At 42.0% G+C, this 14503-nt stretch overlaps 1 protein-coding gene across 1 annotated transcript in view; it reads left to right on the forward strand.

Annotated features, from left to right (window-relative positions):
• Nucleotides 1–14503, forward strand: part of LOC122800481 (ciliogenesis and planar polarity effector 1-like) — a 351077-nt gene that overhangs the window by 292512 nt on the left and 44062 nt on the right. Inside the window, exon 5 of the mRNA XM_044069925.1 lies at nt 3425–3594. Coding sequence (XP_043925860.1) covers nt 3425–3594 — 170 coding nt within the window. The remainder of the gene's footprint in view (nt 1–3424; nt 3595–14503) is intronic.

The following is a 14503-nucleotide window of genomic DNA, read 5'->3' on the forward strand; positions in this document are numbered from 1 at the left end:
CTGACAGTCTTCCCTCCATGACAAGTTCCTCTGTGATAAGACATATTAAATCATTACTCTGCATCCCTGGTTGCTTCAGCATTCATATTCAGCCTCCACATTTGGATTCTGAATTAATAGCTGTAGAAAGGCTGGGTATAATGTGTGTTTGGGGTTTACTAGCGACTTGCAAGAAGCCTAATTTTCTAGCACATTCTTTCATATGAAACCAGTTTGCATTATAGATGATTGAAAAAGCCTAGACCTATTTTCATGCACTTCTGTCTTTCCTTGTATTGAATTGCCTACTCTACATTGATGAAAACAATGTCAGATATTGTTCATGGTTGGAGCTTATCTTTCAGCCATGTCTTGCATATAAAGCAACAGAAAGTAACACATGGCTTTAACTTTTTAATGAGTATTCTGGGACTATTTTCTTTTGTAGCAGATTATGTCCTTTCCATTTGAACCACTTGCTTCCAGTGAGCTTAACAGTTGTCATGAAAAACACTGTTTGGTAGCTGTGCCTTCAAGAAATACAATTCCATATAGCTTGATGCTCAGTTTCTTTATTTTTTCACAAGATTGGGTTTGAACTCAATACAGACCCCTTTTTTCTGTGTCTGCTTCCATCTTAACGTGACAGCTATCAGCCCCTCTTCCCGCAGGTCTTGAGTACATTTGTGATGATGTGCAAGGCCACTTCCTGCACTCGAGCGAGAGCAGACCAAAGAAAGCCAAAATCATGGCAACCAAGGAGGAGTTTTTGTCCCTCTCCTGTTGCCTGGATCTTCAGTCTTACTGCTAACAGTAAAGTGCCTTTGAGCCAACAACCTGGTTATCTGACTTCAAGTCCCACTCTCCCTCACTAGGGATATCCATGTTTCAGAACAGACCCTAATTATTCACAGGCCAGGGAGCTACTCTGTGCTGCTGTTACCCAATGGTAGCCACACACCATGCTAGGTGAAGGCTGTGAATGTTTCTTTTATAGCCTAAATTCCATGCCCTAGTAGCTGACATGAACATGCACATGACTGCAGGGGCCTCTTATGTCCCCTGTTTGTTGTTGGTGGATACTTACCCCTCCCCAGCACACATACACACACACACACACACACACACACACACACACACACACACACACACACACACGGGTCTATATTCCTTCAGCGAACCATCACTTCAGAAAACAGCATTTCATCTGAAATGCCCTTAATTGAATTCACCTCATGTGGGGGGCTGTGCCCCCCACTAATTATTTATATCAACACCGATATCACACTATAGTGGGGAAAGGGAAAATTTCTCAATCCTCACTGTACCGCGATCTCAGTATGAACAGTTTAATGAACTGCATGTTCAATGTAATTGCACTGAAAATGCCAATCGATGAACTGAATTTTCCACTGAGCTGATAGGGACCCCCACACACACACACAGGCTACCATCAGTAACATGAGAGGTACCAAGCCCACATCTTCCTGATCCACAGCTATTCTTTTCTTGCAAGCCTGAACTTCACAAGAGTAGTTCAGCTAACCAGAAACCGCCATACCCTTCAGGATGCACAAGATAGCATAAGTTAACTCTCAAACTTCCCTGCCCAGCTCTTCTACCACCCAAGCCAATATTCAAACTGGGTCTGTCTGGGTTACAGTCATGGCTTCATGCCTCTGTGCCTCACAGCCAGACTATGGACCCCATTTATTTTATATTTAATATACTACGTTACATCTGCAGTGGTGCAGCGGTAGCGCTGTTGCCTCACAGCAAGAGGTTCTCCCGTTCGATTCTCTGCTGGAGTGCAGGGAGTGCCTTCTGTGTAGAGTCTACATGTCCTCCCCGCAGTTGGGTGCGCATTCGAAAGACATGCGTAAATGGGCGTACCTTCGTTGAAGGTTGAACGTGGAGCTGGCACCTCAGCGTTCATCAAAATCTACTGCCAATCATTAGCGGACCGGAGTTCTGCTGTGGCGACCCCTAACCGGGAAAATCCGAAAGACAACAACAACAATACTTTGTTACATAATGGCAGGGAATCCTTTCCTGACCAGCTGTACTCGCCAATACTTCCATAGCTCTGCTGTACCAATTTCTCCCTCATTTATAGTTCAGCCACTGATGCACAACAGTTGCTGATGCCACATTCTATTAAATACTCTCAGTGTGCCTTTTGGCAGAGAATGTACTTTTTTTTTTTTTTTTTTTTTTTTACTATTCTGTCTTTCTGTGTTGAATCACCACAGATCCACTTTCAAGTCTGAATCATTGGCACTGCAGATAGAGCACCAACCTTTTTGCCAGTGGGCTTTGCACAGATTTCTTCCCTAAAGATTGTTAGTATTATTTCCCTTGAGCAGTCTGATCCAGAATGAAAACTTCTAAATAAGCTGGTTGTACACTGAGATTTAAAATACTTTATTTCCAGAACTTTTGATTTAGACATTTCAAACAACCGTGTCTTACTTTCAGGGCAGTGCAGGAAATGTTAGCATTACACATTGTTGGCCTGAGTGGCTCATTTTCCTTTTTTGATTAAGGCAGGCCTCTTCCTGGTCTTTTAACTCTCATTTCCTACAAGGGGGGTGGCAGTTGCTGCTATTTATTTCACAAGATCACAGTGCAGGAACTCTACAGTGCTGCTGTATATTCCAGTATTCATTTGTATGATAGAATAGCCCTGGTGTTGGCATCCAAATCCATGGAATAATTTGAAAAGTGACTTTTGGGAGTCTTTTCCCAATGTCTTCCTTTAGTATAAACTGCTGCTTTGAACTCAGCAAAGTTGGGGCCTGCTTAATGAGCAAGCTTCAAGACAGATGTTTTTTATGTAACTACCATAGCACTAGATGTTCAAGTGATTGTCATTTGTGAGGCATGCAACTTTCATCCTCCATCATTTAGTCTCTCATACCTGATGGTCTTTAGGACCTACTTTTACTGGAACAGAGTTCCTCCTAGGCCTTGCATTTTCTACACTTACAGGTTTTCTGTGATTAAACTCCAGAGATATGTGAAGTCCTCTGGAATCCTTTACCAGTAATTCTTTAGCAGTGTAAATAGTATTTGGGACTCCACTGAAAAAGGCTGTTAACCTGGTGACACTAATCCAATGACAGTATAAGTAAGAAAGTAACTGAGGATGTTTCTTTGTAGATGTACCCTCATTATCATTAATGATATGGCATACCATTGTGGCTCACCATGTGGGGTGGGCTTGATTATTAAGTAAACCTTGTGGAGAGCTGTAGTGATTTTATGAAATTGTAGTTTGCTGAATGAGATGGACATGGGCTAAGAGTTCTACCGCTATAGTGGAATCTTTCAGGACATATTTAGGCATATACTGTTTTAAGTGGTTTTAGGAGTTGCTAGATTAAAATGAGGCAGTTAATAATACAGTGAAGTAAAAGGTTTCTTGTTATTTTCTTTTCTGCAGCCTTTCAGTGTTCATCACCTATACAAAGGCCAAATGTTCAGCGTTATAAAAGGCAGACACAAGCAGGAGTAGATGTCCTGTCTGAAGAAGAGGATGAGTTGGAGAGTGTCTGGTCTCCACCTGATGAGATCAGAAGAATTCTAGACAAGAGCAATGATACTCTTTCACAAGTAAGCAGATCATCAATGGTTTTATATTCTTAACTTTCAGTGAAATGAGATTCATAAATATAAAAGCTAACTAGGTGGGGGGGGGGGGCTATGTCTCTCACACCCCCAACTATATATACTAACTCCAGGATTGCACTACAGTGGGGAATAGGGCATATACATTTTATTTGCCCAACAGTATTTACATTCAGTGAAATGTGATTCAGTGAAATAAGTTTTCAGTGATTTGAGCTTTCAGTGATTTTTTTGACAGTAAATTGAAATTCAGTGAAATTAGTTTTCAGTGAAAGTAGACCTATATATATATATATATATATATATATATATATATATATATATATATATATATATATATATATATATATATATATTGTTCATGCAGTTTTGTTTCTAGAATAGTTTTCTTTGCAGTATTTGTTGTTGCTGTTGCCCTTCTTGCTCTTCTTTCCAAACATGTTTAATAAAAGTTTTAAGAAGTATATGGCTTGTGGCCATAAAATTCCACCACAAGACCCACACTCCCTTTGTGTACTGTCTGGATGTGGTGCACCTGGATGTAGAGTGTGAAGCCTGCACTTCCTTTGGGATCTGAGTGTTGCAGAAATGCAGGGCTAAGTTAGTAAAAAAGGCACCTAACCTACCAGGCTGTGTGCGTCTAGTCAAGCTCTATCTTCTTCCCAAGGTAAATGTATGGATAAACAAAAACAAAAGGATAATGATAGGGACAAAGATAAAGAGAAGGTGTAGGACAAGACTCCTGAAAATATGCCAAGGAAGATCAGGAAAAGGTCACCCGACCCATTGGTACCATTGGGTTCAGCGCGAAAAGATACGTAAACAGACAGATCCATCAGCTTCTTGGATCCATTCTCCTACTTCTCCACCTCTTTTCTCTCTGGAGCCAATTAGTCCATGACTCCATTCTCCAATTCTGCAAGATAGATGTCCATCAAAGACCTCCATCAGTAGCATCATCTTTGAGGTCTATCTGTTCTTTAAGGAGCCTTACTAAGGCAGACATCAGTAGGATGATGTGGAAGATCCTTCAGACACAGATCCAGCTGGGGCTCCTCTTGGCAATGTCCCTTCAGGATGTCCCAAGAATGGTGCCATCTACCCCTTCAGTGTTGTCTCCAGCCCATGATCAGCCCTTCTGTTCCGAAGCTGGTGGATTTGAGCATAACGGATTACCTACACACCAGAGCTGTTAGTCCTCACAACATCGACTCTGACTGCATCCCGTACACTCTCGACTCCAAATCAGAGCTGAAGTGTCTGTGTTGGAGTTTGTGGAGTGGGATCGACTAGAAAGTTATTGGAGCTGTCCCTTCCAGTCAGGACTTTGGTACTTGATAACTCAGCTCTGATGTCAGCTTCAGACTCAGGACAGTTCAGTGCCACTGAGATTCTTCCGTGTCCTACCTTGGGACCCAGGGAGGTCTTTTCAGATCCAATCTCCACTTCAGCTTTTGAAGCCTTTAAAAAGGTGCTTGCCAGGCCAAGGGAAGGGGTGCTGTCATCTTGCTTGGCCCTACCCCGACCCTTACTGGATACTGCTGCTTACTCCACACCTCCATGTTGATGGGGTCAGTCAAGCTTCAAGAAGTCTTGGGGATGCTCACCTTTTGAGCTCCCAGTCCGATACTGAACCTTCTCCAGAAGCCCCAGTGAGACAGGTCCCCAGAAAATAGACATGTAAGAGGAGACATTTGGATTCTTCTGGAAAATGAGTCATGGAAAACATGGACTTGGTTGAAAGGGAAAGTTTTCTTAGATCTCCCCTGGAAGACATCATATTTGGTGACGCAGCAAGGGAGTTGGTCCACAGATGCACTTTCCCCAGCAGAGTCCATGTTCTTTGAGGCTTTTGGAATCTCCTATTGATGCACTCATTGATTTATTGGCTGAAAAAGCCTGGAAAGATCCTGACATAGAACAGCTTATTTCTAAAAAAATGGATAGAATACTGGCTGCTCCTAAAGAAAGAGCACACGAGAGCAAGAGTTCCCATGTAGGTGCCATGGTTGTGACAGCAGCCACCAAGAAAGAACTTTTCAAAGAGAATACGTCTGTTCATCCCCCTTTTAGAGACTCAAGGGCATTGAACAGATTCAAGAAACGGACTTATATTTTAGCTATTTTTTTCTCTTAGAGCACTGAATTATCTTGTGCATGTGACACACAGAGGGACTTGACTAAAGAACTCACCAGTTCCTTTTCAGGTAACCTGCGTTCAGACAACCAAAAACCATGGAGTGCCAGTTGTCTACCCTACAATCAATACCCAACGTATCCATGCAACTGCTTTCTAATGTAGTTTATGGTACAGCTTGGGCAGTAGCGACTGGCATAGCGATATGCCAACATGCCTGGATGTGGTTGTGTAACTTTGAGGAAGGCTTTCAGATGTCTTGCCTTAAAGCCCCATTTGATGGTTCGCCTTTATGCAGACCTAAGGTTAAGGAGACCCTCACCAGGAGCAAACAGGATGGTAAGATGCTGTCTGACATCAGAATCCTCCTTTCTACCCCTCAGAGGACCTTTTGTAGAAATCAGAGACAGAAAGAAGATGTTGTCCAGGAAATCCCAAGGGTTTAACCAAGATGCTCCTGTGCTCAGTCCCTCCCAAGGCAGTGGCAGGATTAGTTTTAATAGACTTCACCCCATGGCCAGAAGCATTCTGCAGCATCAAGGAGTCATGGCACTTTTACTGAGAAATCTTTCCCATGCTCCTTATGGGTTGCCCATCTGCTGTAGTTTGGAGACAGTCGAGGGATGCCTATTCCTATACCCTCAAGCCTGGCAGGCCATCAAACTAGACACATGAATGTTAAGGATAATCACCAGAGGATACATTATTCCCAGTGTTTTCCCTCCTCAAAAGAGGAGAATTCCCACAGTGCCACCCAATCAAATGGAATCTGCAACAGCAGAAGTCTTTAAGCTACTTTAAAAAAGTCATCCAGCAGGTCCCTACAGACCAGTTAGGATCCAGACTCTATTCCAGGTTCTTTTTACTTCTGAAAAAAGACAGGGGACCTAAGTCATCTAAATCAGTTTGTTAAACAGACAACATTCCAAATGGTGATGGTTCAGTCCATTTTGCCTCTACTAAGGAAGGATGACTGGACATGCTCGATAAATCTACAAGATCCCTATTATCATATCAAGATAAACAGGCAATCCAGGAGAGTTCTCCGTTTCTGTCTTTGAGCCACTCATTTCCAGTTCAGAGCACCACCCGTTGAACTCGACACAGTCCTCCAGGTATTTACCAAATGCATGGCAGTTGTGACAGCCTACCTCAGAGTGCAGGGGTTCTGGGTGTTCCCATGTCTGGGTGATTGGCTCCTCACCAACCCAACCAGGGATCTTCCAACTCAGAAGAGAGACCTGTTGCTCCAGTTACTTTCTCAATTTGGGAGTCACAATAAATCAAGCGAAAAGGCATTTGACACCCACACAGAATATAGAGTTCATCGGATGCCACCTAGACACAGTAAATCAGATAACCAAACTCCCAGATTCCTGAGTTCTCTTACTTCAACAGGTAGCCAGTCAAGTCTTGCATCAGCCTTCTCCTGCTGCAAAGTTTATTCTAAGACTCTTAGGTCTTATGGCTTTGACAATCACATTGATCACTCTTTCCAGGTACTACATAAGAGTCCTTAATGGACCGTGTCAGTTCAATGGTCCAAAGTTTTACATGCCCTAAATACCCAATTCAACTGACTCCCATTTGCAAGACTCACATCATGCGGTGGCTAACATCTCCAACAATATTAGAAGGCCGCCCCTTTCTGTAGTCTACCTCCTGTAGCCACAGTTACCAAGGATGCTTCCCTTTTAAGGTGGGAGAATGAAGGGAAGACTATCCAAGGTTCTTGGACACAAACGAATGCTAACCTTCACATCAGCATTCTGGAGATGAAGTAGCTCTCCTAGCATTAAAGGCATTTTAAGACTCTCTAACAGAAGGTGTGATTTCAATCCAGATGGACAACATGACATTAGTCTGATAGATCACGAAACAAGGGAGACCCCAATCTTATCCAATATGTCGGGAAGCCGTGAGAGTGTGTAGCAATGGGTGATGTTTTCCCATTACTTTCTGGTAGGAACACGTATCTTGGGGACTTCCAGTGTTTTACCAAACAGACTAGATCCGTTCTCGTGCCTCACAAGTGGTTAGTATATCAGTCAGTGGCAAACAAAGTCTTCAACTGCTGGGGTCAATCTTGTTGCAATCTTTTTACATCATACCCAAACATCAAATGCAGCAGCTACTTTGTCCTAATCCCTCCACAGTTCAGTCAACAAGGGATGCTGTAGATCACAGTTGACCCCCCGCATATCTTATATGCCTTTCTTCCCTTTCCCCGATAATGAAATTCATTCAGAAAGCCAGAAGGTGCAAGGCAAAAGTAATCCTCATTGCCCCTTACTGGCATTGACTAGTTTGGTTCCCTCACCTTTGGTCTCACCTCATATGTCCTCCATGAACACTAGAACACAGCCCAGATCTGCTGTCTCATCCTTCCAGACACCCTGTCCCAAATCTAGACAGTCTAAATCTAACCCCATGGTTCCTCTAATTTTGACTGTGGCCAGAGATGCCAGGCTTTCAAATCAAGTCATTCATATCCTAACAACTTCACAGAAATCTAGCACCAGGAAGGTTTATTTAAATAAATTGAAAAGGTTCTCTATTATGGATCGCACGCAGAATATTGGACCCATTCTCAGCACCCCTACCTTTGATTATAGAATTTCTATTAGAATTGTTCCAGAAAGGTTCCAGGTTATCTGCAATTAGAGTGGCTATTTCATATTTTCCTGTTTGTCATAATCAGATGTCCATAGCATCTTTAAAGATCTCTAAGGTCTTTATGAAAATAAATTTTTACTTAAGCCACCTATAAGAGACCCAGTCCCTCCTTGGGATATTACTATCATGCTACAAGCCTTAATGCAGCCCCCCTTTGAACCAGCAGCTTCAACAGATTTTAAATTTTTATCTTGAAAGGCTATCTTTCTAGTGGCTGTTACTTCTGCAAAAAAGAATTTCAGAACTACAAGTTCTTTCTTGCTAATCACAGTACTTAGCATTCCATAAAGGTAGAGTCTCCTTGACAACAAATCCTACTTTTCTTCCAAAGGTGGCACAGAAACAAATCTTAATCATTCTATACATTTTCCAGTTTTCTTCCCAAAACTTTCAAACAAGGGCGAATACACTTTACAGTTATTTGATGGTCATTGGCAAATTAGGTTCTGTTTTCACAGAACCAAAGACATCAGAAAATCTGATCAATTAAACCTAACACCACTCTTAAGTATTCAACTGCAGTACCACCTTTATCATTCTTATAAGAAAAGCGCAGTCCGGGTCTGAACTGTCTGCAAACAGCTAAAGTTAACTTTGAACCTAACACCACTCTTAAGTATTCAACTGCGGTACCACCTTTATCATTCTTATAAGAAAAGCGCAGTCCAGGTCTGAACTGTCTGCAAACTGCTAAAGTTAACTTTGAGTATGTGTCTACCTGTTTGAGCCAATATTCATTTTCCCCTGGAGAGCACTCGGCTTTGGTTTGTAAGCAGCCCCCCACCCCCACCCCCACCCCCACCCCACACACACACTCATCTTCCACTTTCTCTCTTATTCCTTTCTGTTAGCAAATAGTATCCATAACTGATCAATATTGTGTTTGTTAATTTAAACTGAGACCACAGTAGCCTACTGATACAAGGTTATCCTGTTTTTCCACCTGAGAAATGGTTAAGAAATGACTTACAGTTTCAGAGCAGTCCTTGGTCAATTGTGATTGTTTCTTAAACACAAACTTGTCTTTGCTTTGGCTCATTAGCAGCATGTTAATAAATATTACCTGTGGCAGGCACCATTTTTAAAACTACAATCCACTCTGCTACAGGCCCCATGAGGAGCTCAGTGTCTCTCCAGTAAGTGTTTTACAACTATAAATGCCTATTTATGTTGAATTGCGTTAGACATTTTACAACTGTGTATGTTTATGTTGAATTGTGTTAGACATCTAATATGATTTATACTTTATTATTGGAAGTTACTATGCCATGCTAGCATTTTGTCTGCACCAAGTTGTTTTTAGTATAATAGTATGGTCTGCTTGCATAGCTGCACCTTGTTCACTAATGTAATTCATGTAATTGTGTTGTGTGTAGACAGCTCATACTGGTGTCTAATTATTTCTGTATAATTGTGCTGTTACTGGTGGATAGAATCACATTAGACAACCTCGACAGAGTGCTGCTCGCTATATTTTTATCTGTGACTGCATAACTGTTTTGAGGTTTCTTCTAACAGATACTTTTCCAATTGGCTTAGTATCTCCATATACTAGTAGTTGGTTCAAGACATATATTTTCCTGCATACAGTAGCTATTTGCTCAGTTTGTTTTTTTTAATCTTTATAATATAGCTTTACCATCTCAAAGTGCAGGGTCTCCACCCGCTTCGCTCCCCACCCTGCCCCCTATTCCCTCCCGCCCCCAGTGGTCCCACCTTTATTACACTCACAAACCCCTCCCATCTTTCCAATAGCCAACCGCAGCGCTAGCCCAACACTACCTTCTCCATCTTCCCACTACTATCACACCTCCTCAACTAACATGTACAAACATACCTTACCTATGCTCACTGCATGCACTCTCCTTGCATATTTACATCCTACCAAAGCTCCATCATTCCCCCACTCAACCACTACCACTGTACTACTACTCACACCACCATTCATGTCTCACCCTTACTCAGCTCCCCTCTCACCAACTCAAGAACCATCCCTATGCACCCCCCACATATTCTACCAACTATATTACTCAAACATAAAGCATCCCCACAACTTAATATAGTAACCCTCCCACCATACCTATTACCCACAGAGCACAATCATAAAGTTTCCCTTATAAACAAACACATTCAAAAACTCAGAAAATGAATAACCTCATGCATATCAAAACTAGCCCTAAGTGGAGACATCCACCCCAACCCTGGCCCTACCATCTTCAACCCCAGTGCTCATAATCAGACTAGTAACCACAACCTCTCCCATATTACAGCCAATAGAAAGCCAAGTGACTTCCTTCTACTAAACCTAAATATTAGAAGTATATCCAACAAAGTCCATGAACTCCATGCCACCATAGACTTGTACTCCCCAGATATAGTCATCCTGACAGAAACCTGGCTAAAACCTCACATTACCAGTGAGCAAATACTCCCTCAGATTATGGCATACTAAGAGTAGACCGGCTAAACAAGAAAGGAGGCGGTGTAATATTTAAACAGCATCTAAACATCCAGATCTTAAAATCATCAGCTCCACAAATAGTTAATGAAGAAATAATATATACCAACATCAAAATAAACCAAAACAAAACCATCAACATAATTAGATGCTACTTCCCACCTGGCCAAAACATCCCTCCACTAGAAAACCTCCTCAGCTGGTCTACCCACCATCTCCCCCAAGAAACTATCATTTTAGGTGATTTCAATATTGACTGGCAATCCTTTTCTGGCAACCATCCAACCCATCATGTAAACCTTCATGGCTTCACCCAACTAGTCCAGTCACCAACCAGGATAAATAAAAACTCCAGCAAGCACACTACCCTGGATTGGATATTAGTCAGTAAGAGCCCCCAGTCATATATAACAGGCTGCTTATCAGATAAGCCTCAGTGATCACTCCCCAACATTCCTACTCAAAAAATACTTATACCAAGCTAAACCTGTCATCTACCGTCAAATACGTAAAAAACTAAACTTTAACCCACTCACATTCATTTCATCCCTCAAAGAATGTAACTGGCATCCTCTAAAGTACCTTAGCCTTGATGACGCAGTTGAATTTTTTATTACTACCTTTCTGAGCATCCTTAATTACTATGCCTCCATAAGACTTTCCAGAATCAAAGCACAAGCCTCCCCATGGCTACAGAAAACCATTAAGTCAGAAATGAAAAACAGGGATAAAGCCTGGGAGCACTGGCGCAAAACCAAAACCCCCACAACTAGACAGAAATTCCTAGAACTGTGCAATAGAGTCAAAAAGCTAATAAAACAGAACAGATTCCAATACTACCAGTCTGCCCTAGACTCCTCCCAATACAGCCCCAAACAGTTCTGGTCCTCATTAAACTCCATCCTCCACCCAGGTAAAGTCAGTACCCCTCCTCCTAACATCCCTCACTCCTCAGAAAATATTGCTACCTCATTCAACACACACTTCACACAAACCATACTATCACTAGCTAAACAACACAACCCCCTCCCCTCCAACCCACACCTTCAACTAGTAATCTCCCCACTGCCTTCTCTTTTTCGCCTGTACCTACCTCCAACATAAAAAAAACTCTTTTAACTAAACTTAAGCCCACCAAATTAGCAGCAGACAAACTCCCAAGTGAATACCTACAAATCGCAGCTGATGCTCTGGCCTACCCAGTATCCATTTTGATTAACCGATCTCTGTCAGAAAGTTATGTTCCCACACTGTGGAAAGTATCACATTTAATTCCCCTCCACAAAGGCGGACCCTTCACAGAACTAAGCAATTACCGCCCCATAGCTATTCTCTCTCCACTCTCCAAAATACTAGAGAGATGCATACATTCTCAGGTCTCAGACTACCTTCTTACTAACAACCTCCTTTCCAATACTCAGCATGGTTTCCAGCCAAACCATAGCACCACCACTGCCTTACTCTCCTTTACTAACACTATCCTTCAGCATAAAAACAATGGCTATCTCTCCTCTGCTACTTTCCTAGACCTGTCTAAAGCATTTTACATGGTCCCACACAAACAGCTTATCTCTGTCCTCAATAACCTATCCTTCTCACAATCAGTCACCAACTGGTTTCAGAGTTACCTGTCTAACCGCCAACAATCCATTGTATGGCAGAATGACATATCTCCCCAACTACCTGTCTCCATAGGGGTTCCCCAAGGATCCGTCCTTGGACCCCTACTCTTCTCTGTTTTCACCAATAATCTAGCCTCTGCCACCAAACATGGCACACTCATACAATACGCAGATGACTCAACCATCATCTACTTAACCCAGTCCCTACCCAAACTGCAAAAAGTCACACAGGAATCATTTTCCTCTGTTGAAACTTGGTTATCTGATGCCCAATTAATACTCAACCCAAACAAAACTAAACTACTCATCTTCCAACCCACCAAACATACTCAAAACAACTCTCACTTTAACATTACAGCAAAAGACAACACCACTATATACCCAACTGAACACACCAAATTGCTAGGAGTGGAAATAGACAATAAACTAAAATTTGACATTCACATATCCATGACCATAAAAAAAGTCCACAAAAAACTAGGAGCATTATACAGAAATAAGCAATTTCTTACCAAAGCAGCAAAGATTTCAATATCAAATTCCCACCTTATCTCCACCCTACTTTATGCCTCTCCAATATATACCAACCTAAGGCAATGCGATCTAAACAAGCTAGAGACCTGCTACAACAAAATCGCCAAATTCGCCACAGGGGCATCCTACCGTAGTCAACACTGTCTCTCAATTGCTGAACTGGGCTGGCTTGAACTCCCTCACCTCCTTCAATGGTATCAACTCTCACTCGCCCACAAACTAGTAAACCATCCACTAAATGTCCCATCCCTCCAGAATCTACTACAACCCTATCGCACCACCAGACCACTAAGATCCAGCAACAAAAATCACTTGCAGATCACTAAAGCCAATAACTCTGCTGGTGAAGCACTATTCTCTTGCACCATAGCCAAATTATGGAACTCCCTTCCACCCACTGTTACCTCCATACAATCATGCACCCACTTCAAAACTTTACTAAAAGCGCACCTAAAAACATGCTGGCTATGCCCTTGCAACTTCCACTCTAATATCACCCACCCCATCTAACCACTACCTTTCTTTCCACTCCACTAACTACCTTGATTATAGCAAGCTCAGATGCTCATAAGCCTAGTACTTATTATACAGCAGGAACTTCTTATTTTAAGATTTGTTAATGTCTGTTATGTACTTCACAGATAAAGATTCTAATTGTCTACTGATGTACTATGTTCTTCATCTGTAAATATGTTGTAAGTAATTGCTATGTTATATTGTTAATCACTATGTAATCCAATGTAACTACTGTCTGTTTATTTTAACTGTGGAGCTTTTCTCCCCAGACCTCTGCTGAAAATGGACCTATGTCCAGTCGGACACTCCCAGTTAACAAATATAAATAAATAAAATTACTTGTTGCATTTTCTAAAGCCAAATTATAGTTTCATAGTATAGTACTAGGCTATCTGCCCTGGGGCATTTGTAAGCCTAGCCATAGTGATGTGGCTTTTGCCACCCCATGAAAAGGTACAAAAATGTACAGAATAAATCTAGAATACTGTGCCTCTGTCTAGTAGTGACACAATGAAGGTCCCCTTATATAATAGAATTAGTTTACTGTGCCACTGTCTAGCAGTGACACAGATGTGACCCCTGGGGTAAACTTACGATCTCCCATCCACTCATCAAGATTTCTCTTGAAGAGAGTCAGTGAGGGGCTCTGCCTAATACGAACTGGGGTCCTGTTCCAAAGCATGGGAAGCCTCTGGGTTATGAATCTATCCCTCCAGCATGTCCTATTCATACTTGTGCCGAGGTTTAAGTCTTTAGCTCTCGTGGTCCTGATGGATTTGAATTTTTTGAGGTGGAGCATGTCCATCAGATCCTGATTGGACATGGCCTTGTACGTCAGGCAGAGATCACCTCTGAGCAGGCAGTATGCTACTGAATAGAGCTGAAGTTTCTTTAGTCTGGCAGAATAAGACATATGTTGGAAACCCTTGATCCTTTTGGTGAGGTACTTTT

Source organism: Protopterus annectens, chromosome 1.part0, assembly GCF_019279795.1.
Source record: "Protopterus annectens isolate FY-2018-M chromosome 1.part0, PAN1.0, whole genome shotgun sequence".
Taxonomy (NCBI): domain Eukaryota; kingdom Metazoa; phylum Chordata; order Ceratodontiformes; family Protopteridae; genus Protopterus; species Protopterus annectens.